The following is a 26,279-nucleotide window of genomic DNA, read 5'->3' as shown; positions in this document are numbered from 1 at the left end:
ATAGTCCAACAGGTTTATTTGGAAGCACTGGGTAGTAATTTTCAGTGTGCTACTCCTTCAGGTAGCTAGTGAGGTACGATCAGAAGACACAGAATTTATAGCAAAAGATCACAGTGACATGCAATTTAAACATATATTGAATAAACCTAGATTGCTGTTAAGTCTTTCATCTTTTAGAATGGGCTGCAGGTTTTGGTTCATTAGTGTAGAAATCCCAGAACTATTTTCAAGTCACGTTCTCAAGATAACTTAAGGTTTTATAATTTTAAAAAAAGTGATTATTTCAGCTCAGACAATGCTTTAAAGGTGAGAGATTAGAGTCTGTATGTATCCCAACCTTGAGTCAGACTGGTTCTGTTTCCAAAGTAGGAATTGATAAAATGTCACATGGACTGACTTGCCCGCAGGTTGTTGCTTTTTGAGCAAAAATAGAATGTATCAGCAAATACAATTCTGCAAATGCAATTCACCCCATAGTCATAGAGTCATAGAAATGTACAGCACGGAAACAGACCCTTTGGTCTAACCTGTCCATGCCGACCACCTATCCCAACCCAATCTAGTCCCACCTGCCAGCACCGGGCACATATCCCTCCAAACCCTTCCTATTCATATACCCACCCAAATGCCTCTTAAATGTTGCAATTGTACTAGCCTCCAACACTTCCTCTGGCAGCTCATTCCATACACGTACCACCCACTGCATGAAAAAATTGCCCTTTAGATCTCTTTTATATCTTTCCCCTCTCACCCTAAACCTATGCTCTATAGTTCTGGACTCCCTGCTCCAGGAAAGCGACTTTGTCTATTTATCATATCCGTGCCCCTCATGATTTTATAAACCTCTATAATGTCAACCCTCAGTCTCCTACGTCCAGGGAAAACAGCCCCAACCTATTCAACCTCTCTCTCTATAGCTCAAATCCTCCAACCCTGGCAACATCCTTGTAAATCTTTTCTGAACCCTTTCAAGCTTCACAACATCTTCCTGATAGGAAGGAGACCAGAATAGCATGCAATATTCCAAAAGTGGCCTAACCAATGTCCTGTACAGCTGCAATATGACGTCCCAACTCCTGTACTCAATACTTTGACCAATAAAGGAAAGCAACCAAAACTCCTCCTTCACTATCCTATCTACCTGCGTCTCTACTTTCAAGGAGCTATGAACCTGCTCTCCAAGGTCTCTTTGTTCAGCAACACTCCCTAGGACCTTGCCATTAAGTGTATAAATCCTGCTAAAATTTGCTTTCCCAAAATGCAGCACCTCGCATTTACTTAAATCAAACTCCATCTGCCACTTCTCAGCCCATTGGCCCAACTGATCAAGATCCCATTGTAATCTGAGGTAACCTTCTTCACTGTCCACTTCAATTTTGGTATCATCTGCAAACTAACTATATCTCTTATGCTCACATCCAAATCATTGATATAAATGATGAAAAATAGTGGACCTAGCACTGATCCTTGTGGCACTCCGCTGGTCACAGGCCTCCAGTCTGAAAAACAACCCTCCACCACCACCCTCTGTCTTCTACCTTTGAGCCAGTTCTGTATCCAAGTGGATAGTTCTCCCTGTATTCCGTGGGATCTAAACTTGCTAACCAGTCTCCCATGGGGAACCTTGTCGAACGCCTTACTGAAGTCCATATAGATACGTCCACCATTCTGCCCTTATCAATCCTCTTTGTTACGTCTTCAGAAAACTCAATCAAGTTTGTGAGACATGATTTCCCATGCACAAAGCCATGTTGATTATCCCTAATCAATCCTTGCCTTTCCAAATACATGTAAATCCTTTCCCTCAGGATTCCCTCCAACAACTTGCCCATCACTAACGTCAGGCTCATTGGTCTACAGTTCCCTGGCTTGTCCTTACCACCTTTCTTGAACATGGCACCATGTTAACCAACCTCTCGTCTTCCGGCACCTCACCTGTGACTATCGATGATATAAATATTTCAGTAAGGGGCCCAGCAATCATTTCCCTAGCTTCCCACTGAGTTCTAGGGTACACCTGATCAGGTCCTGGGCATTTAACCACTTTTATGCGTTTCAAGACATCCAGCACTTCCTTCCCTGTAATATGGGCATTTTTCAAGATGTCATCATCTATTTCCTTACTTTCTATATCCTCCATGTCCACAGTAAATACTGATTCAAAATACTCATTTAATATCTTCCCCCCCCCCCCCCCCCCCCCCCCATCTCCTGCGCCTCCACACAAAGGGCGCCTTGCTGATTTTTGAGGAGCCCTATTCTCTACCTAGTTACCCTTTTTGTTCTTCAGGTATTTGTAAAAACCCTTTGGATTCTCCTTAACTCTATTTGCCAGAACTTCCTCATGTCCCCTTTTTTGTTCTCCTGATTTCCCTCTTATGTATACTCCTATTCTTCTTAGGATTCATTCGATCTATCTTGTCGATACCTGACATATGTTTCCTTTTTTTTCTTAACCAAACCCTCAATTTCTCTCGTCATCCAGCATTCCCTCCACCTACCAGCCTTCCCTTTCACCCTAACAGGAGTATACTGTCTCTGGACTCTCGTTATCTCATTTCTGAAAGCTTCCCATTTTCCAGCTGTATCTTTACCTGTGAACATCTGCCCCCAGTCAGCTTTTGAAAGTTCTTGCCTAATACCATCAAAAGTAGCCTTCCTCCAATTTAGAATTTGCAATTTTTAGACCTTACACAAAATCCTCTGTTACCTTATCAAAGAATCTCAAGCTACTTTGATAAACAGTTTTTCTAATGCTGAATTCATTTGTGTTTGTAAAACTATGAATTTTGGCTCAAAGTACAGTTTCTGAAGGCTTTCACACAAACACTGGGGAGACAATTGCTTAGTGTTATAATCGCTAGACTATTAGTATAGAAATTTGGGTAATGTTCTGGGGGCCAGTGTTCAAATCCCCCTTGGCAGATTTGAGCAAATTCAATCGTCAGTTCTGATATATTGCAATACTCCCATTCTCTCGTGATATAAGAGAACCTCCATTTAAACTAGTGGGGCCAGAGTCATGTTATAGCCAATACGGGTAAGAAACGTTGGCATTCTGCAAATAACTAAATTCTTCAATCGCAGTAAAGCTAATTTGCATTGAAGAAACACACATTAGAGCAGAATTGATTGTATACAAAAAAATGTCTGGAATTAAGAGTCTAGCTATTATTGGAAAAGCCATCTGATTCACTCATTTTTTTTTTAAGGGAAGGAATCTGCTGTCCTCAACTAGTCAGGCTTACATGCGACTCTTAACCATCCTATGCGTAATTAAGGCTGAGCCAATAAGATTAGATTACATAGATTAGATTACTTACAGTGTGGAAACAGGCCCAACAAGTCCACACCGACCTGCCAAAGCGCAACCCACCAGACCCATTCCCCTACATTTACCCCTTCACCTAACACTACCGGCAATTTAGCATGGCCAATTTACCTAACCTCCACATCTTTGGATTGTGGGAGGAAACCCACGCAGACACTGGGAGAATGTGCAAACTCCACACAGAGTCACCTGAGGTGGGAATTAACCCGGGTCTCTGACACTGTGAGGTAGCAGTGCTAACCACTGTGCCACCGTGGCCTGTTCAATGAGAATCACAACCTGGTGAATGAATTTAAAAAAACAGGGTAAACTGCTGGACCTGTTGTTGTGAGTCTTATCCTTGCTCCCTTTCTTTGTTTTGGGTAATACTGTAAAGTTTGCAATTCTCCAGTCTACCAAGGATTTAGAGGAATTTGGTCAGAGTCTCTGCAATTTCTTACCTTTCTGCTGTATGTTTGAATGCAGATTCGATCTAGGTCACTTTTAAAGTAAGTAAAACAACCTGTCTAATGCTTCCTTTTTTTGTCTTGTGCCTCAACCATCCTTTTTCAGTAGAGTTAGGCAGTATCTTGCTAAAGACTGATGCAGAGTTCTCTCTCAACATTTCACCCATACCCCTGCCTCATGATTTGTACTTTAGGTCTCTAATAGGTCCAATTTCCCTTCTTATCACCCTTTTGATTTTGATATAAGGAAGAATACTTATGGATTTTGTTTTGTAGATATAACTTTGGCTACTTGTGACGTTTTCATTTAATTGCATATTCTAATTTAGACTTATTCTCTGTTCTCTAGCATGCGAGTGTGATCCTCAGGGATCGCTCAGTTCTGTTTGTAATCCCAATGGAGGACAGTGCCAATGCCGCTCCAGCGTAGTTGGCCGTAACTGTGACCGATGTGCTCCTGCAACTTATGGTTTTGGTCCTAGTGGCTGCCGGCGTAAGTACAGTTTTATAAAAGGGTATGGTCAGAGCTCTCCTTTCACAGTGTTCCTTTGAAAGTGTTCCAGAGAACTTTGAAAGGAAGCACTTATTTTTGGTTATCTTAGATCTCTGCACTCTTGGTGCCCATCTTATTGGGCTGGTGAAATCAGACCCTTTTTAGACATCCTTTATGAGTAATGTGTTGAAGCATCACTATTGTATTTTAGTCTGGCACAGTGGCGTCAAGAGACCAAGTTGGAGGCAAAGTTTGCAGCGAGCTGTTTATTTTGCAGAACGCAGTTTATTTACAGAGTCTACAGATTTTAAGGATAATCTCTGAATACAACAAATAAAATTTGCCATCATGATAAGAGCAGTATTTTTTTCCAATAAAAAGAGTGCTTCCTCCAGCTGGTAATGTTGAGTGATGGTGTGTATAATCCACCTCAATCATTTACAACATTGCTGTCTTCAGGTGTAATTGGTGAAGGATTTATCCTATTATCCCGATCCTGACCAGAAATCCTGGGGTTATTTTGGAACTGTTCAGTGTGTGGGGCTGAGGAAGCATTCACTAACGCAGTAAGCCAAGTTTGCCATTTGTTTTCAAGGTTCCTGCATAGAGTATACAAAATGCCGTCAAAATAGGAAGAGAGATCGGAATGATGTTGTGGACTTTTAATTTGTACTCCATTGCTTTATTATCATTTGAACCAGCACCATTCAACAGTCACTCCTATCCTTACTAACTTACATTCTACCCAGTTATACAATGCTTCCAATTCTTAACTTAAATTCTTATACATTTGAACTTCCACCTGTCCTTCAAATTCCTTCAAAGTTTTGCATTCTTCTATCCTGACTTCTGTGAATTTCTTGCTTCTGCTGATCTTGCTTGAGTGGCCATTTTCCCGACATCCCTTTCTCTTCCTGTCTTTGTAGTCTTTCATATAACCTAGCCTTTGGTCATGACTACTATTTATTTATTTAGCTTGGCATCAGTTTTCTTTGGTCACTTTGCCCCTGAACCATTTTTAGCTATTCTGTATAAGTTGCTGATTTTTCTCCATTGATTATTTCCATTTAAGTACCAATGTTTCTGGCTGCGAAAGTCTAACTTAACAGTCATGAGATTGAACCTGGACCATTCAACTCCATTCTTAATTAAGCTTCCCAAAGATACTGCTAGCATTGAGTGTGGATTTTAACAAATGTGCAAAATTGTTGCACGGGAATATACAAAATATTTAATCTCAATTCCCTCCAGACGCCAAAATTGGAGGTGTAGTAGATAGCGAGGATTACCTTAGATTACAATGGGATCTTGATCAGATGGGCCAATGAGCTGAGAAGTGGCAGATGGAGTTTAATTCAGATAAATGCGAGGTGCTACACCTTGGGGAAGCAAATTTTAGCAGGAGTTATGCGCTTAATGGGAGTGTTGCTGAACGAAGAGACCTTGGATGGTGTTAAACTTGAAAGGGTTCAGAAAAAAATTTACAAGGATGTTGCCACGGTTGGAGGATTTGAGCGACAGGGAGAGGTTGAATAGGGTAAGATTTCCCTGGAACATCAAAGGCTGAGGGGTGACCTTATAGAGGTTTATAAAATTGTGAGGGGCATGGATAGGATAAATAGTCTTTTCCCTGCAGTGGGGGAGACCAGAGGGCATAGGTTTACGATGAGAGGGGAAAGATAAAGATATAAAAGAGACCTAAGGGGCAACTTTTTCACGCAGAAGGTGATGTTTACATGGAATGAGCTGCCAGAGGAAATGGTGGAGGCTGGTACAATTGCAACTTTTAAGAGGCATCTGGATGGGTATATGAATAGGAAGGGTTTGGAGGGATAAGGGCAAAGTGCTGGCAGGTGGAACTAGATTGGGTTGAGATGTCTGGTGAGCATGGACGAATTAGACTGAAGGGTGTGTTTCCGTGCTGTACATCTCTGTGACTCTATGACAATGAAGTGATCGGCAGTTTTATATACCATTTCTGACTACATATATTTTAAAATTTGTTCTAGCTTGTGATTGTCATCTGGAAGGTTCAGTCAATGAATTTTGCAACCCTGGTACTGGCCAGTGTCGGTGTAAAGAAGGGGTCTATAGTCGGCAGTGTGATCAGTGTCAGCCTGGTTACTGGGGATTTCCGACCTGTCGCCCGTGCCAGTGCAATGGACATACGGACCTCTGTGACCTAGAAAGTGGCGAATGTTTGGGCTGCAAAGGTCACACTAGTGGACATAATTGTGACAGGTATTGTCTCTCTCTTACTAGTGTTCATTAAAAAAAAGTAATTTTACTTGAAATTAAAATAAGAAAACTGCTATTGTTAAAGCTTCCTTGTTTCTCTTGTAGCTGTATGTCAGGTTATTATGGGAACCCCATACTTGGGTCAGGTGATCACTGTCGCCCATGTCCTTGCCCAGATGGTCCAGATTCTGGACGGCAGTTTGCCTCTGGCTGTTACCAGGATCCTAGTTCACAAAATATTGTGTGCCTCTGTCAAGATGGATACACAGGTATGTAAGGATGGTGTAAAGCTATGCTAAATTTACCCAGATTGCAAATAGTTTAATATAGAGAGCAGAAAGTCTTTTCATTGTACAGAAGTATGAGACACTGTGAAATGTCCTTTCAGTTATATTCTTGAAGCAAACCATTTCAACTTCTACCAAACAGCAGGTCAGACCCATGCTGTGCAGTCCTGAATGGTAGCAATTAAACCACCAGGAGGAGACTTCATAGCTATCCATAATAGGGGAGCACCCCTCATCAGTATAAAAGATAAGGTTGGTGCATTTGCAACAATCATCAGCCACGTATGCAAGTGAACTTTCCTTATCTGCCTTCTCCTGAGGTCGCTCACATTGCAGATCCCAGACTTCAGCCAACTTGATTCATTTTTTGTGATACCAAGAAATGACTGGAGGCACTAAAAACTGCAAAGGCTGTGAATCTTGACAACATCTTGGCTATGGTCTTTAGTACTATTGCTAAGTAGTTCCAGTGCTGTTAGAATACTAGCCCCTACCTGACAATGTAACAATTTGCCCTGGTATGTCCTGTGCCCAAAAAAGCAACATGAATCTAACCCAGCCACTTACTGCTCCATCAATCTACTCTGTCATTTCAAAAGTGATGGAAGGTTTTGTTGATAGTGCTGTAAAGCTACACTTGCTATAGATTAACTTGGCCAAGGACCCTCAATTCCTGAGCACATTACAGCCTTGGTTCAAACACTGACAAAAGAGTTGACCTTCTGAAGGGAAATAAGGGTGACTGCCCTTGACATCAAGGCAGCATTCAACCAAGTGTGGCATGAAGGAACCCAATAAACACTGGAGTTATTGGGAACCTGGGTATGGGAAATGGCCAGACTGCTGGGGCTATGGGTTAGGGGGGGGTTGGCATTTTCTTTTTTCTGGTTGGAGTTGTATTTAGAATAAAGGAGGATAGGTTGTGGTCGTTGAAGGCCAATCAGTTCAGAGACAGGACTGCACTGCAGAAATTCCTCCGGGTCATGTCCTAGGTTGGATCATCTTCAACTGCTTAATCATTGATTAGCCTTTTCTTTCAATCATGTGGTTAGAAGTGATAATATTCACCACTGCTGCTGAATATTACACATTGATGAGTCCGAATCATAAAGTCCCTGCAATGTAGAAACAGGCCATTTGGCCCAACAAGTCGACACCAATCCTGTGAAGAGTATCCCACCCAGACCCATTCCCCCTACTTTACATTTACCCCTGACTAATGCACCTAACCTACACATTCCTGAACACTATGGGCAATTTAACCTGGCCAATTCACCTAAACTGCACAGCTTTGGACTGTGGGAAGAAACTGGAGTACCTGGAGGAAACTCGTGGACACTGGGAGAATATGCAAACACCACACATTTGTTCGAGGCTGGGTTTGAACCCGGGTCCCTGGCACTGTAAGGCAGCAGTGCTAACCACTGAACCATCCTCGATACTAAAGTAGTTTGAGTCCATATGCAATAAGTGATGGGTAATAGTTGTGCCACACAGATGCCATTCAGGATAAAGTAACCTGCTTGATTGGTGCATCATCTGACAACTTCAATGTTCATTCCATCCACCACACATGTAGGTGGCATACACAGCAGTGCTGTATATGCCACCTACAAGATACATTGTAATAACTCACCGAGGCTCCTTTTGACAGCACCTTCGAAACCTATGATCTCTACTGCCCCAAAAGAGTTGGGCATCCTACCATCTGCAAATTTGCCAACACGTCCCACACATCCCTCACTGGTACTATGTCAGTGTCCCTTCATTGTCACTGTCAACATACTGGAATTCCCTGCCTAATGGCACTGTAGGTGTACCCAGGTCACGCAGGCTGAAATAGTTCAGAAGGACAGCTCCCCACCTTCTCATGGGCAATAAATGCTGGCCAAGCTAGTGATGTCCACACCCTGTGAAGTTTTAAAAAAAAATTAACAGCAATACCAACTGTTTTATTTCCATGCTGCAATTTATGTTTAACTGCATTAAATATCATTGCCCAAAACTTTTATTTTGTGTAAACTTGTTCTTCACTTCTACCAGGTGCTCGGTGTGATGAATGTGCTTCTGGGTTTTACGGTAATCCGAATGAAACAAGAGGGCATTGTCAGGGGTGCCAGTGCAGCAACAACATTGACATGACTGATGCAGAATCATGTGACAAGCAAACTGGAGCCTGCCTGAAGTGTCTATATCACACGGAGGGTGAACATTGTGAACTCTGCAAGCTTGGTTATTATGGCAAGGCACTGCAACAGGATTGTAAAAGTAAGAAATACTTCATGTTTTCAATGACGCATGAACTTACGGATCATGAAATGCATATTTTGCTTTTGCACTTCTTGGCTGAATTATGTACTTTCTAAAGGATTTTGTTATATCTTGATCCTTCAGTGGTGTGTGCTCATTTCATTCCAGTCCTTTCTAGCCCCTCGTGTTTTTTTTTGTCATCTGTTTATGTAATGGATCAGTCAAGAATGTCCATTGCACTGGTGCTAAATTTTCCTTGTTTATACCTTGGTGAGGGTTTAAGTAACATTGAGCAGCAGCCTGCGTGCAAGATTTGCATGTTTCACATTTTTGTACCACATCGTGTTTGGTCTGTTGGTAAAAGTCTTGGCCAAAATGAATAGATGGTCATCCATATCAAATCCAGCAATTGGAAAATAATATTGCTGTAAATAACAAACTGTGAGCTCTATCTGTTGACATGGAGATACTCAATAGTGGTCACGACATAGAGTATTGCCAGTGATGGTCATGTACTTTGCAGTTGACACAAAGTGCAAAGCAATACTGCACCCAGTTTTAGTGTTTGTGATATAATGTCCTTATTTTACATGATTATTAAACTTGTTTATCATTGGAAACAATCTTCTCAAATAAGCAAATTACTAATCAAGTACACTCAGTTCTGCTATAATGCCTGTTTCTTCAACATGAATTGGCTTTAACGGATTTGAAGAATTTAGATGGTTATTTGGAGAACGTGAATTTTCCTACCTGTATTGGCTTTAATGTGACTCCAGCCCCATTAGAACAGGAAATTGCATGAGAACAGAACTCCATGTTATATCAGAACTGATTATAATTTCTCTTGTCCTGATCAACAGCTGGGGCAATTTGGCAGTTTCTGAAAAAAAACGTAATTAGAGTCATAGTGATGTACAGCATGGAAATAGACTCTTCAGTCCAACTTGTCCATGCCAACCAGATATCCTAAACTAATCTAGTCCCACTTGGCCCACGTCCCTCTTAACCCTTCCTATTCATATACCCATCCAGATGCCTTTAAAATGTTTTAATTGTACCAGCCTCCACCACTTCCTCTGGCAGCTCATTCCATACACGTACCATCCTCTGAGTAGAAAAAGTTACCCTTTTGGCCCCTTTTAAATTCTTTCCCCTTTCACCCTAAACCTATGCCCTCTAGTTCTGGGCTCCCCCACCACAGGGAAATCAACAATGAAGCATGTCTTTGTTAGGTTAAAGATGCATGATCTGAAAATGTTCTGAAAGAGGCATTATTAGTGTCTATAAATGTCTATGATTTTTACATTTTTAATTCACCCATTTTCTTTCTTGATGTCATTAGTGATATCTTGAATATCCTAGGCAAATTGCTTTCCCAATGAATGTGAAGACAGTAGGTACTTCCACAGTCTCGACCATCTCCTCTCCCATCCCCCATTTCCATCTCCATCCCCCAAACCTGAGGTCAAAATTACAAATAGTCATTGCTCTTTATCACCAGGTCAACATGTTTGTTCCCCATGGATTCACAAACCTGGGGAAAATAAAAGCTTTGTTGACATAAACACTCCATGGCAATCTTCACATCAGAACAGAATGGTAAAGTAATTAACAAAGGATCCCTGGCCACTTGAGGTTTGCTTCAGTGGTTTTCGTGTTGACACTTATGCAGCAGACAGCACCCATTAATTTGTTCTCCTCTATGATGATTTAACTAGTGAAATGCAAGAACAAAATGCAGAGGTGGGGTGTGGGTGGGGTTAAGGAGATAAACTTTTCCTGAAACAATGACAATAATTAAATTGAAGGTCAGCTGGAGATGGCATTCTCAAGCAGGCATCTGACCCCTTTTGAGTTTTTTCCCCAAATGCCACCCATTCTTAGTCATTGTCTTTTTCTGGTGGCCTTGTTGCATATCAAGAGCTGAATGACTTGTGTTTTGACCTGAGTTACAGTTCTGATCCCAATCTTCTTTTGTGATTTCCTTCAAGCAGTTGTGTATAAATAGATGCCATGATGTGGAGGAACCAGTGTTGGATTGGGGTGGACACAGTTTAAGAATCGTACGACAGGTTTATTTGGAAGCACTAGAAGAGCTCCAAAAGCTGGTGCTTCCAAATAAAGCCGTTGGGCTATAACCTGGTGTTGTGTGGCTACTAATTGTAGAAATTGAAGTCAGTGCAGGTTCCATAAAATACATGTTTGGAATAACTTGAGTATTTGCTTCAAAACATCATCAACTTGTATTTAATAAATCCCTTAATATATATCAATATCCCAGGCTGTTGCACACACAGGGAAGGTGGCATACAAATACTGGTTAACGGTTAATACAGGTTCCAAATGGATAGTGTGAAGAAGTCAGCTTGAAAATGTCTTTAAAGGCAAGTCATCAGCACCTTTTTGTTAGAGTAATACTGAGGGATTCCTGAAATTATTTACTAATAATTGAATGCTGCAGTACGCTGCAATGTACAAAAATGAAAGACTATAGCAATCTACCTGGCAACCGTAGATATTTCTTAGTAATTCTAGAAGGGTTGACTCATTTGGTTTTCCTGACTGGTATTTCATTTTAATATTTTGAGATGTTAAATACAAAAAAATCCAGACACAGCACGATAAAACTGATCAGCTGTTTAACAAAAGAAGACATTGCATGCTGCCTAAAGCCATCCTGCTGGAGGTTATAAAGAAAGTGAGGTTAGGGCACAGAAGTGTTTGTGAGGTACCTTTTTTTTTTAATCAGCTTAATTAATATGAAATACCAGCAATGTTTCATCAAAACCATTTTAGATTTAATACAGTAGAAGCAAATATTTAAAAATAGCGCAGGTATTAATAGTCATTTTTATTCCTAGAATTTAAAAATCACACAACACCAGGTTATAGTCTAGTAGGTTTATTTGGAAGCTTTCAGAGCACTACTGCTTCATCAGGGAGCTGTGGGGCAGGATCATAAGACACAGAATTTCTAGCAAAAGATTACAGTGTCATGCAACTGATACGATATATTGAACGAACCTAGATTGCTGTTAAGTCTTTCATCTTTTAGAATGGGTTGCAGGTTTCGGTTCAAAGTGGAGAGGATCTCCAAGAAGATCATGGCCATCATTCCCAGAATAGTTCTTGATTTGGCTCCTAACAACCGTAGACCTTTTACATTTATCAACATTAGTTTACAAGAATAGTAGCAAGAAATTTCACATCAAATGCCTTACTGTAAACTAAAGGCACTTTTAATTAAGTTATCATGGGAGTCAGTTTTCACCTAATATTGAACGGCCAGCTAATTTGCTTTTGGTCTTAGTTGAGGGAGGAACGTGGATAGGAGAACACCTTGTAGTTTAACATTTACATGAACAATATTCCCTTTAATGTTCTACAGGAAGGGTGTACCATCCTTAACTACATTTTACTTTTGGCTGACATTGATTCACAAGGTTTGTTTTCAAGGCAAGAATACTCTGAAGTGGATAAAGTAATGTTCTTCATTATACTGTACGTTTTTAAAGTTTTTTAGGTCAAATAATCAATATAATTAGCTCAGATTTTCTAGTGGTAATGATAGTGGAACTGTTAACATTCACTATCATTATTTCTCTGAAACTAATACCAACTTCTGGAGTTCACACAATTTAAACCTGGAAATCCAGATGTTGCTGTCTGTTCTGCTGTTCACCTGCATTGTTGAAGTCCATCCAGAATGCTATCAATAACTGAACTGTTGAAAACCTGTCCAATTACATCATTTAACCATGTTGTCAAAAGCCTTGGAATTACACATTGTTGGATAAGGTGTAACAGGATTTCTGATAGATTTGGGTGTGAACATAAGAGGTATAGTTAATAAGTTTGCAGATGACACCAAAATTGGAGGTGTAGTGTACACGAAGAAGGTTACCTCAGATTACAACAGGATCTTGACCAGATGGGCCAATGGGCTGATAAGTGGCAGGTGGAGTTTAATTCAGATAAATGTGAGGTGCTGCATTCTGGGAAAGCAAATCTTATCAGGACTTATACACTTAATGGTAAGGTCCTAGGGAGTGTTGCTGAACAAACAGACCTTGGAGTGCAGGTTCATAGCTCCTTGAACGTGGAGTCGCAGGTAGATAGGATCGTGAAGAAGGCGTTTGGTATACTCTCCTTTATTGGTCAGAGTATTGAGTACAGGAGTTGGGAGCTATACATTGCTTAGGCCACTTTTAGACTATTACATGTAATTCTGGTCTCCTTCCTATTGGAAGAATGTTGTGAAACTTGAAATGATTCAGAAAAGACTTACAGGGGTTTTGCCAGGATTGGAAGATTTGAGCTATAGAGAGAGGTTGAATAGGCTGGGAACGTTTTCCCTGGAGTGTCGGAGGCTGAGAGGTGACCCTTAAAGTGGTTTATAAAATCATGAGGGGCATGGATAGGATAAATAGATAAAGTATTTTGCCTGGGGTTGGGGGTCCAGAATATAGAGGATATAGGTTTAGGGTGAGAGGGGAAAGATATAAAGGAGACCTAATGGAGAACTTTTTCACGCAGAGGGTGGTACGTGTATGGAATAAGTTGTCAGAGGAAGTGGTGGGAGCTGATACAATTGCAACATTTAAGAGGCAACTGGATAGGTATATGAATAGGAAGGGTTTGGAGGGATATGGGTCGGGTGCTGGCAGGTGGGACTAGATTGCATTAGGATATCTGGTCAGCATGGATGAGTTGGGCTGAAGGATCTGTTTCTATGCTGTACACCTGTATGACTCTTTGATACTGTACTCATTCATAATCACTGTTAACAGTATCACTATCCTTAGAAAACAATTTTTCATTTACAAAATATCAAATTTCTCATTTGTGATCAAATTTTTAAATTCATTACATTTAGAAAATTTTATTGACAAATTTATATATCTTAATCTCATGTGTATCTACAAGTGATTTATGAAGTGATGAGGGGCACAGTGGGTTGGGAATTCGGGCAGCAAGACCAGAAATAAAATGCACTGAGTAATTCACTGGGATGGACCATTTAACCTACTTGTTGACGACGATGTTTCTGATTCCTGGAGATGTGCTCAGCTTGGTGTCAGATTCAAACTAACGCTGGGAATAGGGAAATCCCAAGATTGCATGAATTTGTGGCAGCTTTCTTTGAGATCGGCAGTGAATATTGTCACTGCAAACCTTTGCCAGGTTATAAGTCTTAGTTGTTTGATTATCTATGGTTTGTTTCTCCAGAGCAATTTTGCTTTTCAGAGCAATATACATATACAAGTTGCTTAATAAAAAAAAACTATATCTGTGAACTCCTATTTTTTAGAATGTGTCTGCAACTACTTGGGTACTGTAAAGGAGCAATGCACTTCTGCAGATGAATGCCATTGTAACCAAACCACTGGTCAATGCCCGTGTCTTCCAAATGTGACTGGTCTTATGTGTGATCAGTGTGCACCTAATACTTGGAAACTAGCAAGTGGAACAGGCTGTGAACTCTGCAATTGTAATGAAATTCACTCACGTGCAGCATCTTGTAATGAGGTGAGAAAATTCCTGAAAAATTGCTACTTGCATGGATTTTGTTTTTAAAATGTGGTTGAAAGTTTGAACATTTTTAATGGAGTTTTGTTGTTCTTAGTAGTAAGAATCACCACACAAACTTGTAATTTTTGGCACTCCAGTAATTATAGTGAATAATAACTTTGTATAAGTTAATCCTTGAAGCATTTTGTATTTATAATGAGTATTTATTCTGGAGTAGCATCGTAATCCAGTAGCCTTCAGAGGAAAATGTAGTTGTAAATTTAATTGCACGTTCTAAGCTCAACAGGAACGCACTCAGTGTAAACTGTGTTAAATATCACACAACACCAGGTTATACTCCAACAGGTTTACTTGGAGGTTAGTTACCTAGTTACCTGATGATGGAGCAGTGCTCTGAAAGCCAGTACTTCCAAATAAACCTGTTGGACTGTAACCTGATGTGTGATATTTAATTTTGTCCATCCCATCCCAACACCAGTACCTCCAGAAGTGGAAACTGTGACAAAGCCCTTGTATCTTCACCATTATTTTCCACTCTTTCTAATGTGTTGATCTCAATACCACAATACACACCTGTGGCTTGCAGTGCTACAGAGTAGTGCTTAATTATACAGTTTTTTTAGATTGTTTTTAATTCAACGTGTTCAGACGTGTATTATGCAGGTGAGACTTGAACCTAGGCCTCCTGGTCCTGAGCTAGGGACACTGTTGCTGCATCACAACACCCCTCCTGTAAATGTCTTAGTGAGGAGATTGGTTGATACGGTGCAGTGCCTAATGATGCACATCTATGATATTGTTTACTCATCACTGATGTTTAACTCTTTATGCCGGGGTTGGTCAGCTCAGTTAGCTAGCTGGATGGCTCAAGTGTGATGTAGAAGGGTGCTGTCAGTATGGGTTCATTTGTTAGCCTCCTTACTTTGCCCTTTGCCTGTGGAATAGAACATGTCAAGTTGCATATAATCAATCATCTTTTCTCTCTCATGGATATGGTTAAGATTTCTGAGGGCAGTGAAGGAGTTATCATCCATGAATCTACTGTGATGTCATAATAAACCAAGTGGTTTTCGAATGGACCTTGAGAAAAGGTTACCTTCTATCTCCATGTAATTATTTGCAACTCCAATGTTTGATTAATTTAGGAATGAATGTACAAAATTCAGCTCAGGATTATGTGCTAGAGATATAATGCAACTTCCCTTGAGTGGCTTAGTAATTTTATTCAGCAAGTGTGTCCAGGACTGAGCAGTCCAGGAAGACCAAGAGGTTTTAATCCAGGATTGAAATGAGTTATCTGATCCTGGGTGTAACAATTGTACATGTAGAAACTCTGCTTAGTGGCTCGATTTCTGGATCACTCTCGTCTGAGAAATAGAGTGTGTGTGGGCGTGGAAGCAGGATAAGATAGAAATTTGCTGTGGTTCCTTACTTTTCATTTTTTATTTCTTTCCTCCTTTCCTCCCTGTCTACACACACACAGAGGCTCAATATGAATTGCATCTCCTAGAATCTCACATTGATTACAGCACAAAAGGAGGCTATTTGGTTGGTCATGTTTGTGCAGTCTCTGCAAGAGCAGCTCTGCTGGCCCCATTTCCCCACCTTCTCATAGTTCTGCAAATGATTTCTCGTCAGTGCTTATCCAATTCTCTATTGAAACTTGCCTTTCCCATATTCCAGCACGACTCAGCATGACCATGACATTCTCATTGTGTCACCTCCAGTTCTTTTGCCAACCACTTTTTAAAAAAAATCCTCATGCTTGGCTCCTTAATCCTTCTGCACGTGGGATTGATTTCTTCTTAAGTTCTCTGTCAAGGACTGAGGTATTACAGACAATCTGTGCTTGAATGAGGAGGTTCTGTCTGAAGTGAATTTGAATCTTTAGTAGTGGGGAACACAAGGGTTGAGCATAACTTTGATACTAATTGCTAACAATCTATCAGCAGTGGAAGTATGGAGGTAAAAAAAGTATTTGATCACCTTACTATCAAGACCCATATTTTGCAGTTCACTCGATTTGTATTTTTTTCCTTCAATTTGGTAAAAGTAATAATTATCAATAGGATATGATGTCAGCTGCTGATTTTAATTTTTAAACAGTTCACCGGGCAGTGTCAGTGCATGGCTGGATTTGGAGGGCGCACATGTAGTGACTGTCAAGAATTCTTCTGGGGAGATCCTGATGTGGAGTGTATGAGTAAGTAATTGAGCACAAAGTTTTGGAGTTCATTTCATGTTTGCTTTTCATGAAAAAAAATCTGCAGGTACAGGAAATGCTTGAATTGTCTTTGTACTGTTATGAGAATCAATCTTGTCTCCTGCCTCAAGGGATTAGTGGTCGGATGCACTGGACAACGCTGAACTGTAGACTAAACTTAATTGGCTTCTTCAGCTCAATTTATGAAAGAACCCACAAGATGTTTATGTAATTGAGATGCATGCAGTAATTTTCCCACAGCACAACTGCTTACATTAAACACTCTGCTAAGATGTATGGTTTTGAAATTCTATCTTCAAGAAATCAAAGGGCCTTTTGTTTCTTTGTGCTACACTGTTTTTACTCTGCTTTGGTCTTGTTTCAAGTTTCCACATCTGATAGGATCAAGGAAGAAATGAAGTGATGAGTACCTTTTTGATGTTCCAAAGTAGCTTGAGTTCAAAAGTAGTTTTAATATTATCATCTATACCTAACTTTGATAGTTTATTGTAAAATTAACATTGAGACTGGATTTTTACATGTACACCATTGGTGCCATTGCTAATAACATTTACCTTGATACCTATAGAGTTAGAAGATGCTTCAGAGATGACATCCGCTTGGCTGCTGAATGGAAAATTGTCAAAAATGCTTTTTACTTTAGATTTGCATTTTAAATGGGATGGCACTTCTCAGCCATTTAAATACTTCGATGTGGTTGAGGAAGTTTTACATGGCACTTATCCATTTTGCAGTAGCAAATTGTTAATTACCAGATAATCTCTTTTATAAGGCAGCGTGCCCCTGGCAGCCATACATGCTCCTGATCAATATTCATTTCTCAATTTTCATTAAAAAGAAGGCTGTGACTTGAGCTGCTGTTTGTCAGTCCACCTCTCTTCCACAACTAGCACAGAGAATGCTGGAGAGAAGCAGCAGGTCTGACAGCATATCTGGAGAGAGAGATATCATTTTAGGCAGGCATGACTCTTCAGAGCTCTTTACTCCTCCACCACCCACCCCTTTGTCCTTCCATTATCCTCTCCCTTGTGGTCTGGCTGAGGGGATGGCCCCTACCCAGCTGCTGCTTATTTATGCTGAGCCCAAGTGCTCAAAACTGACGGAGAAGGCAGTTAGTTAAAACAATGACTGCAGATGCTGGAAACCAGATTCTGGATTAGTGGTGCTGGAAGAGCACAGCAGGTTCAGGCAGCATCCGAGGAGCAATAAAATCAATGTTTCGGGCAAAAGCCCTTCATCAGGAATACAGGCAGAGAGACTGAAGGGTGGAGAGATAAGTGAGAGGAGGGTGGGGGTGGGGAGAAAGTAGCAGAGAGTACAGTAGGTGAGTGGGGGAGGGGGTGCAGGTGATAGGTTGGGGGCGTGGGGGGTGGACTGGATAGGTGGAAAAGAAGATAGGCAGGTAGGACAAGTCATGGGGACACTGCGGAGCTGGAAATTTGGAACTGGGGTGAGGTGGGGAAGGGGAAATGAGGAAACTGGTGAAGTCCACATTGATGCCCTGGGGTTGTAGTGTTCCGAGGCAGAAGATGAGGCGTTCTTCCTCCAGGCGTCTGATGGTGCAGGAGCAGCGGTAAAGGAGGCCCAGGACCTCCATGTCCTCAGCAGAGTGGGAGGGAGAGTTGAAATATTGGGCCACAGGGCGGTGTGGTTGATTGGTGCGGATGTCCCAAAGATGTTCCCTAAAGTTCTCTGCTAGGATACATCCAGTCTCCCCAATGTAGAGGGGACTGCATCGGGAGCAACGGATACAATAAACTGTATTGGTGGATGTGCAGGTAAAACTTTGATGGATGTGGAAGGCTCCTTTCGGGCCTTGGATGGAGGCGAGGGAGGGGGTGTGGGCGCAGGTTTTACAGTTCCTGCAGTGGCAGGAGAAGGTGCCAGGATGGGAGGGTGGGTTGAAGGGGGACGTGGACCTGACCAGGTAGTCACGGAGGGAGCAGTCTTTGTGGAAGGCGGAAAGGGGTGGGGAGGGAAATATATCCCTGGTGGTGGGGTCTGTTTGAAGGTGACAGAAATGTCGGTGGATGATTTGGTTTATGCGAAGGTTGGTAGGGTGGAAGGTGAGCACCAGGGCCATTCTGTCCTTGTTACGGTTGGAGGGGTGGGGTCTGAGGGTGGAGGTGCGGGATGTGGACGAGATGCGTTGGAGAGCATCTTTAACCACATGGGAAGGGAAATTGCGATCTCCAAAGAAGGAGGCCATCTGGTGTGTTCTGTGGTGGAACTAGTCCTCCTGGGAGCAGATACTGCAGAGGCGGAGGAATTGGGAATACGGGATGGCATTTTTGCAGGAGATAGGGTGGGAAGAGGTGTAATCCAGGTAGCTGTGGGAGTCGGTGGGTTTGTAAAAAATGTCGGTATCAAGTTGGTCGTCATTAATGGAGATGGAGAGGTCCAGGAAGGGGAGAGACGTGTCAGAGATGGTCCAGGTAAATTTAAGAGGAGAAAGTGAGGACTGCAGATGCTGGAGATCAGAGCTGAAAATGTGTTGCTGGAAAAGCGCAGCAGGTCAGGCAGCATCCAAGGAACAGGAGATTCGACGTTTCGGGCATAAGCCCTTCTTCAGAAATTCCTGAAGAAGGGCTTATGCCCGAAACGTCGAATCTCCTGTTCCTTGGATGCTGCTTGACCTGCTGCGCTTTTCCAGCAACACATTTTCAGCAGGTAAATTTAAGGTCAGGATGGAATGTGTTGGTGAAGTTGACGAATTGCTCAACCTCCTCGCGAGAGCACGAGGTGGTGCCAATGCAGTCATCAATGTAGCGGAGGAAGAGGTGGGGAGTGGTGCCGGTGTAATTACAGACGATCGACTGTTCTATGTGGAGACAGACATAGCTCGGGCCCATGGCTACCCCTTTGGTCTGGAGGAAATGGGACGATTCGAAGGAGAAATTGTTGAGGGTGAGGACCAGTTCGGCCAAACGAATGAGAGTGTCAGTGGAAGGGTACTGTTGGGGACGTCGGGAGAGGAAGAAACCCTCAAGAGGGTAGGAATATAAAAGCACCGTTGTACTACTGAGACTTTATAAAGCTTTGGTTAGGCCCCATTTGGAGTACTGTGTCCAGCTTTGGTCCTCACCTCGGGAAGGACATACTGGCACTGGAGCATGTCCAGCGGAGATTCACACGGATGATCCCTGGAATGGTTGGTCTAACATACGAGGATCGGCTGAGGATCCTGGGATTGTGTTCATTGGAGTTTAGAAGATTAAGGGGGGATTTAATAGAAACTTACAAGATAATACGTGGCTTGGAAAGGGTGGACGCTAGGAAATTGTTTCCATTAGGCGAGGGAGACTAGGACCCGTGGACACAGCCTTCGAATTAGAGGGTGTCAATTCAGAACAGAAATGCAGAGATATTTCTTTAGCCAGAGAGTGGTGGGCCTGTGGAATTCATTGCCGCAGAGTGCAGTGGAGGCTGGGACGCTAAATGTCTTCAAGGCAGATATAGATAAATTCTTGATGTCACAAGGAATTAAGGGCTACGGGGAGAATGCTGGTAAGTGGAGTTGAAATGCCCATCAGTCATGATTGAATGGTGAAGTGGACTCGATGGGCTGAATGTCCTTACTTCCACTCCTATATCTTATCTTATGGCTTGGAGGCCCTGGTCATGGCGGATCAAGGTGTAGAGGGATTGGATATCCATGGTGAAGATGAGCCGTTGGGGGCCGGGGAAACGGAAGTCTTGGAGGAGGTGGAGGGTGTGGGTGGTGTCTCGAACGTATGTGGGGAGTTCCTGGACTAGGGGGGATAGGACAGTGTCAAGGTAGGTAGAAATGAGTTCAGTGGGGCAGGAGCATGCTGAGACAATGGGTCAGCCAGGGTGGTCAGGCTTGTGGATCTTGGGAAGGAGGTAGAACCGGGCAGTGCAGGTTTCCCGGACTACGAGGTTGGAAGCTGTGGGTGGGTGATCTCCTGAGCTGATGAGGTTCTGTATGGTCTGGGAGATGATAGTTTGGAGATGGGGGGGGTGGGGTCATGGTCGAGGAGGCAGTAGGAAGAGGTTTCCTCAAGTTGGCGTTTGGCTTCAGCGGTGTAGAGGTCAGTGCGCCAGACTACCACTGCGTCCCCTTTATCTGCTGGCTCCCGATGTGGTCTCCTCTACATTGGGGACACTGGACGTCTCCTAGCAGAGCGCTTTAGGGAACATCTCCGGGACACCCGCACCAATCAACCACACTGCCCTGTCGCCCAACATTTCAACACACTCTCCCACGCTGCCGAGGACATGGAGGTCCTGGGCCTCCTTTACCACCGCTCCCTCACCACCAGATGCCTGGAGGAAGAACGCCTCATCTTCTGCCTCGGAACACTTCAAACCCAGGGCATCAATGTGGACTTCAACAGTTTCCTCATTTCCCCCTCCCCCACCTCACCCCAGTTCCAAACTTCCAGCTCAGCAGTGTCCCCATGACTTGTCCTGAGTTGTCCTGCCTGCCTATCTTCTTTTCCACCTATCCAATCCACCCGCCCCCGACCTATCACCTTCATCCCCTCCCCCACTCACCTCTTGTACTCTCTGCTACTTTCTTCCCACCCCACCCTCCTCTCACTTATCTCTCCGCCCTTCAGGCTCTCTGCTTGTATTCCTGATGAAGGACTTTTTTGCCCGAAACGTTGATTTTATTGCTCCTCGGATGCTGCCTGAACTGCTGTGCTCTTCCAGCACCACAAATCCAGAGAACGCAGTTAGATTCTCCCCACAACTCCTGACACACTGGGCCCTGCCACTGAAATCAAAATGTCAGCCATCATAATGTCATAGCAAATGTGGTTTCTGGTATTGGCAGCCAGCCCAGTTAACATGTGACGCGTTATAGACACTCTACAAGATTTTCAATCAAAGATACACATGTAAACCTCTCTGCACGGACCACTGAAATGCTCCAAGGTGTCAACAAATGCAGCCTTTTAAATAATAAATTGAGAAATGAATATTGACTAGGACACATGGGAAAGCTCCTGTGCTCTTGAAAAAAAGAGACTTCTTTTGCAGTCCCACCAAAGGAGCAGCCAGGACTTTGGGTTTAAAGTCTCATCCAAAAGATGGCCCCCCACTGACAGTACAGTGCATCCTCAATGCTACGTAGGAGCGTCAATTTGTGTGCTCTGGAAGGGACTTGAACTCAATCTTCTGACATGTAAGTAGTAACAGCTGTGTCAAGTCTGAATCACTAGTGAACCTAAGGACTTTAGGCTGAAACCATGTTCTCATCAGCCGCAACAAATTTGAATGTAGAATTCTCGAGGCCATAAGTTTAGTGTATGCCTGGACAAACAGAAATCTGACCCCTCGCACCCCTGGGATCTCCTTGTAGCTTCTAGTTTGAAACCCTTTGGTTTTGTTATCAAGCAAGTCAGGTCATTTCTGTGCTCAGCACTACAGCATCTTAAGGGTTATTTACATTTTTTGAAAAACTTGTCAAAGTCCAGTAAATATGATAATAGTTGGCATCTGCTGCTTGATTTGCTTGTCTTGTACATATACTTGTATGTCATGTCAACTTGACATGAATCTTAATGTTCTAGCAGCTCTTGTTTGTAACTTTCCCTCCTGGCCTGGTTTCAAAATTCAAATGTGAGATCTGGCAAAATAATAATTTGTTAGACTGAGAGAAATTTGTTGTAGAAGCAGTTTAAGATATTGAAGCTTTAAGATCTAATGATTTACCATCAATTCCCTCTCTTCCCTCTCCTCCCTCTCCTCCGTTTCTTTGTCTGCCTCTCAAAAAACAAACCTTTCCAATTTGTGGTCATGAGACTTGCGCTTGCAAAGTCAGTCTGCGGACTGAGAGCAATCCTTAGCAGTGGTATCACGGGTGATGTAGGTGGAAGGCAATCAGGAGGAAGTCCCTTTTTAACTGCATCGACTTTCATTCTTCTCTCAGCGTTGAGAGCAAAAGTGCAAGTGAACTATTGTCAGGCTGTGTGTTAACAGCTGTTCAGAGACTATGGGAAGATTTTCCCAAATAAACAGTGCCCACCCACTCAATACCATCGAATGTTAGAGCACCAAATGAAAATGCTACACCACTTATGCATTGCTATAACTTCATTACATTGCATGTTGCTCATTTTCCCATAGATAATACTTTCCTTTGCTCTCAAGATGTTGCCTGGAATAAAACTGGAAATAAAATAGAAGGCAGATGATAGAATATTTTGCCTCTCCATGTGATGTTGACAATCCTGCTTCAGATGAGAAGAAATTCTTTCTTTCCGAGAAAGACTGGTAAAGCTAAGCAAATTCCCAAAAACATTTCCCCACACATTGTCTTTGTTTTCTCTACGATCCTGTGGCACTGTTACAGTTCATAAAGTCAGAGTCACTGTAGCAATATGCACTGTATCTGCATGTTGTAGTCTGGAGCTGTGGATAGTGCTGATAAGAGTCTCCAATCTTTCCTTCACTTGCCTAACCAGAATGTGCTCTTATTGCCTGCCATTACAGTGTGTTGGATGGTTTGCAAGTTGTTTCTAAATTTGCTTGGCCACATTATGTGCACACCGTTCTTGGCCATCAAGTTCTGGGGCAGATTCAAAGCCAGAGTTTCCAGTTTAAAAGCAGCAGTTGCACTGAGTGGCCCATCTCTGTTTGTACATGATCGGTCTAATATGGTTTAAAAAGTCACAACACCGGGTTATAATCCAACAAGTTTATTTGGAAATACTAGCTTTCAGCGCTGCTCCTTCAGGTAGCAGGGTCATAAGACACACAATTTATAGCAAAAGATCTGTGTCATGCGTGCATCAGATAAGATGCTTGAACAAACCTAGATTGCTGTTAAGTCTTTACTCTTTTAAAATAGGTTGTGGGTTTCAGATCATTAATATGTAAATCCCAAAACTACTTTCAAGTCACGTTCTCAAGATAACTTAAGGTTTTATATTTTTTAAAAAAGTGTCATCTCTGTTTAGTTGCATTAAATGTGTGAGATTGGAGTCTGTCTGTATCCCAATCCTGAGTCAGACAGGTTCTATTTCCAAAGTAGATATTTACAAATGTTACATGGACTGACTGTGTGCTTTTTGAACAAAATAGAATGTATTTGTAAATGCAAATTTAACCCATAGACTTGTGTGCGAATGCATGTGAGCGTGTGTGTGTGCGCGTGCACGCGAGTGTTTGTATGCTTAGTAGAGTATGTGCATGAATGTGACAAATTACAAGCCTGTTTGGGGGGAGCGGGGCGTGATGTCTGAGAGAATTTGTTTGCAGATACATTCTATTTTGTTCAACTAGCGCACAATCTGTAGGCAGGTCAATTCATGTAACATTTTATAAATTCCTACTTTGGAAGTAGAACCAGTCTGACTCCAGGTTGGGATATATACACAGACTAACCTCTCATCTTTTAACACTTTGTCTGGACTGAGGTGTCACTATTTTTTTTATAAACCCTTTAAGTTATTGTGAGAATGTGATTTGAAAGAAGTTCTGGGATTCACGTATTAATGAACCAAACCCTACAGCACATTCTAAAAGGTGAAATACTTAATAGCAGTCTAGGTTTGTTCAATATAGTGTATCAGTTGCTGACACTGTGATCTTTTGGACTATAACCTGGTGTTGTGATTTTTAACTTTGGTCACCCTAGTTCAACACTGGCCACCTCCACATCAGGTCTAATATGGACATCCAAAGTGTAAAATTGTGTTTTTTTTTCACTCCAAAGTGGCTTTTTTGATCCTCCTTAAGAGTGAACCTTGTCAAATGTTCTGCAGCCAAGTATCACCCAACTGTCCAGTTTACACACACAAGCCATAAATATCTGACCTCAGATTCACTCAGCACCGCCCTCCTAACCTGCAATCCTCTTCCTGACCTCTCCGCCCCCACCCCACTCCGGCCTATCACCCTCACCTTGACCTCCTTCCACCTATCCCACCTCCATCGCCCCTCCCCCTAGTCCCTCCTCCCTACCTTTTATCTTAGCCTGCTTGGCTCTCTCTCTCTTATTCCTGATGAAGGGCTTATGCTCGAAACGTCGAATTCTCTATTCCTGAGATGCTGCCTGGCCTGCTGTGCTTTGACCAGCAACACATTTGCAGCTGTGATCTCCAGCATCTGCAGACCTCATTTTTTACTCTCAGATTGTTAACATGTGTAACTGAGAATAGATAGACAAATCCAATTTGTAAGAGTATAGTGGGGTCTGCTAATGGAACGGATTTGTACCGACGAAAATTTCAAATCCACTGTTAGATAAATGTTCGCCTACTTTTGATTTCTATCCTACTTTCCCTTATTGCAATCAATACCATGTGAAAATCTGTGGTGATGCGTGCCATTCTGAAGAGATGAGTTTCCAGACTTGTCCATAAACCAAGAGCTATCAGTACATATTTATGCCCCAAACAGAGTTGGGCAATTTCAGGAATTGAAGAAGGAATTGGAGATCCAGGTTAACAATATAAATGTAACATGAACATTTTTCTGTTGCAAAATTCACGTTCCTTTTGCTGGTGAATGTTAATCCTGGTATTGTCTCAGGATTTCTTATCTCTTTGCAGCCAATAAATAACCTCTATGTATTCTCTTGTACATTGCAAGATCTTACCATTTCCCCCCTTCTCCTATAGTATTAATGTATATCATTGTAACTTTCTACGTAATACATTTTATTTAATAGTCAATGATGATATTATCCAGTTACGTCATTATACTAGTTCATTTGTGTTTTTAAAGTTAATTAGCTGCAGAACTACAAAAAAAGTGCAAATTTAATCTCTGTAAACCTTTTGATATGACTTTGAAATCAGCCATGTGTTTCAGTCCAGACAGCTGCTTAAGCCAGAATTCTGGAGGATTTCCTGTTGAAATTGCAAAAATAAGATTGAGTGAGAAGTCATAATTACGTGATTTGACTCCTTGTATAATGTCAACTAGGAGAAAGTGAGGACTGCAGACGCTGGGGACCAGAGTTGAAAAATGTGATGCTGGAAAAACACACCAGGAGAAGGAGAATCAACGTTTTGGGCATAAGCCCTTCTTCAGGAATGAGGCCGGTGTGCCAAGCGGGCTGAGATAAAGGGTAGAGGGGGGAGGGGTGCTGGGAATACAATAGGTGGAAGGAGGTGAGGGTGATAGGCCGGAGAGGGGGTGGGGGCAGAGAGATCGGGAAGAAGATTGCAGGTCAAAAGGGCGGTGCTGCGTCTGGGGGTTGGGACTGAGATAAGGTGGGGGATGGGGAAATGAGGAAGCTGGAGAAATCTACATTCATCCCGTGTGGTTGGAGGGTTCCTAGGCGAAAGATGAGGCGCTCTTCCTCCAGGCATCATGTGGCCAGAGTCTGGCGATTAGAGGAGGCCAAGGACCTGCATGTCCTTGGCGGAGTGGGAGGGGGAGTTAGTGTTCAGCCACGGGGCAGTTGGGTTGGTTGGTGCGGGTGTCCCAGAGGTGTTTCCTGAAATGTTCCACAAGTAGGCAGCCTGTCTCCCCAATGTAGAGGAGACCACATCGG

General features: G+C 42.4%; 1 protein-coding gene across 1 annotated transcript in view; it reads left to right on the top strand.

Moving 5' to 3' along the window:
* Nucleotides 1-26,279, top strand: part of lamb1a (laminin, beta 1a) — a 106,269-nt gene that overhangs the window by 41,628 nt on the left and 38,362 nt on the right. The window contains exons 18-23 of the mRNA XM_060842930.1: nucleotides 4,127-4,270; nucleotides 6,280-6,511; nucleotides 6,614-6,777; nucleotides 8,839-9,063; nucleotides 14,360-14,577; nucleotides 16,687-16,783. Coding sequence (XP_060698913.1) covers nucleotides 4,127-4,270; nucleotides 6,280-6,511; nucleotides 6,614-6,777; nucleotides 8,839-9,063; nucleotides 14,360-14,577; nucleotides 16,687-16,783 — 1,080 coding nt within the window. The remainder of the gene's footprint in view (nucleotides 1-4,126; nucleotides 4,271-6,279; nucleotides 6,512-6,613; nucleotides 6,778-8,838; nucleotides 9,064-14,359; nucleotides 14,578-16,686; nucleotides 16,784-26,279) is intronic.

Source organism: Hemiscyllium ocellatum, chromosome 23, assembly GCF_020745735.1.
Source record: "Hemiscyllium ocellatum isolate sHemOce1 chromosome 23, sHemOce1.pat.X.cur, whole genome shotgun sequence".
Classification (NCBI taxonomy): Eukaryota; Metazoa; Chordata; class Chondrichthyes; order Orectolobiformes; family Hemiscylliidae; genus Hemiscyllium; species Hemiscyllium ocellatum.
Note: the sequence above shows the minus strand (reverse complement) of the source record. Positions and strands in the feature narration are given on the sequence as shown.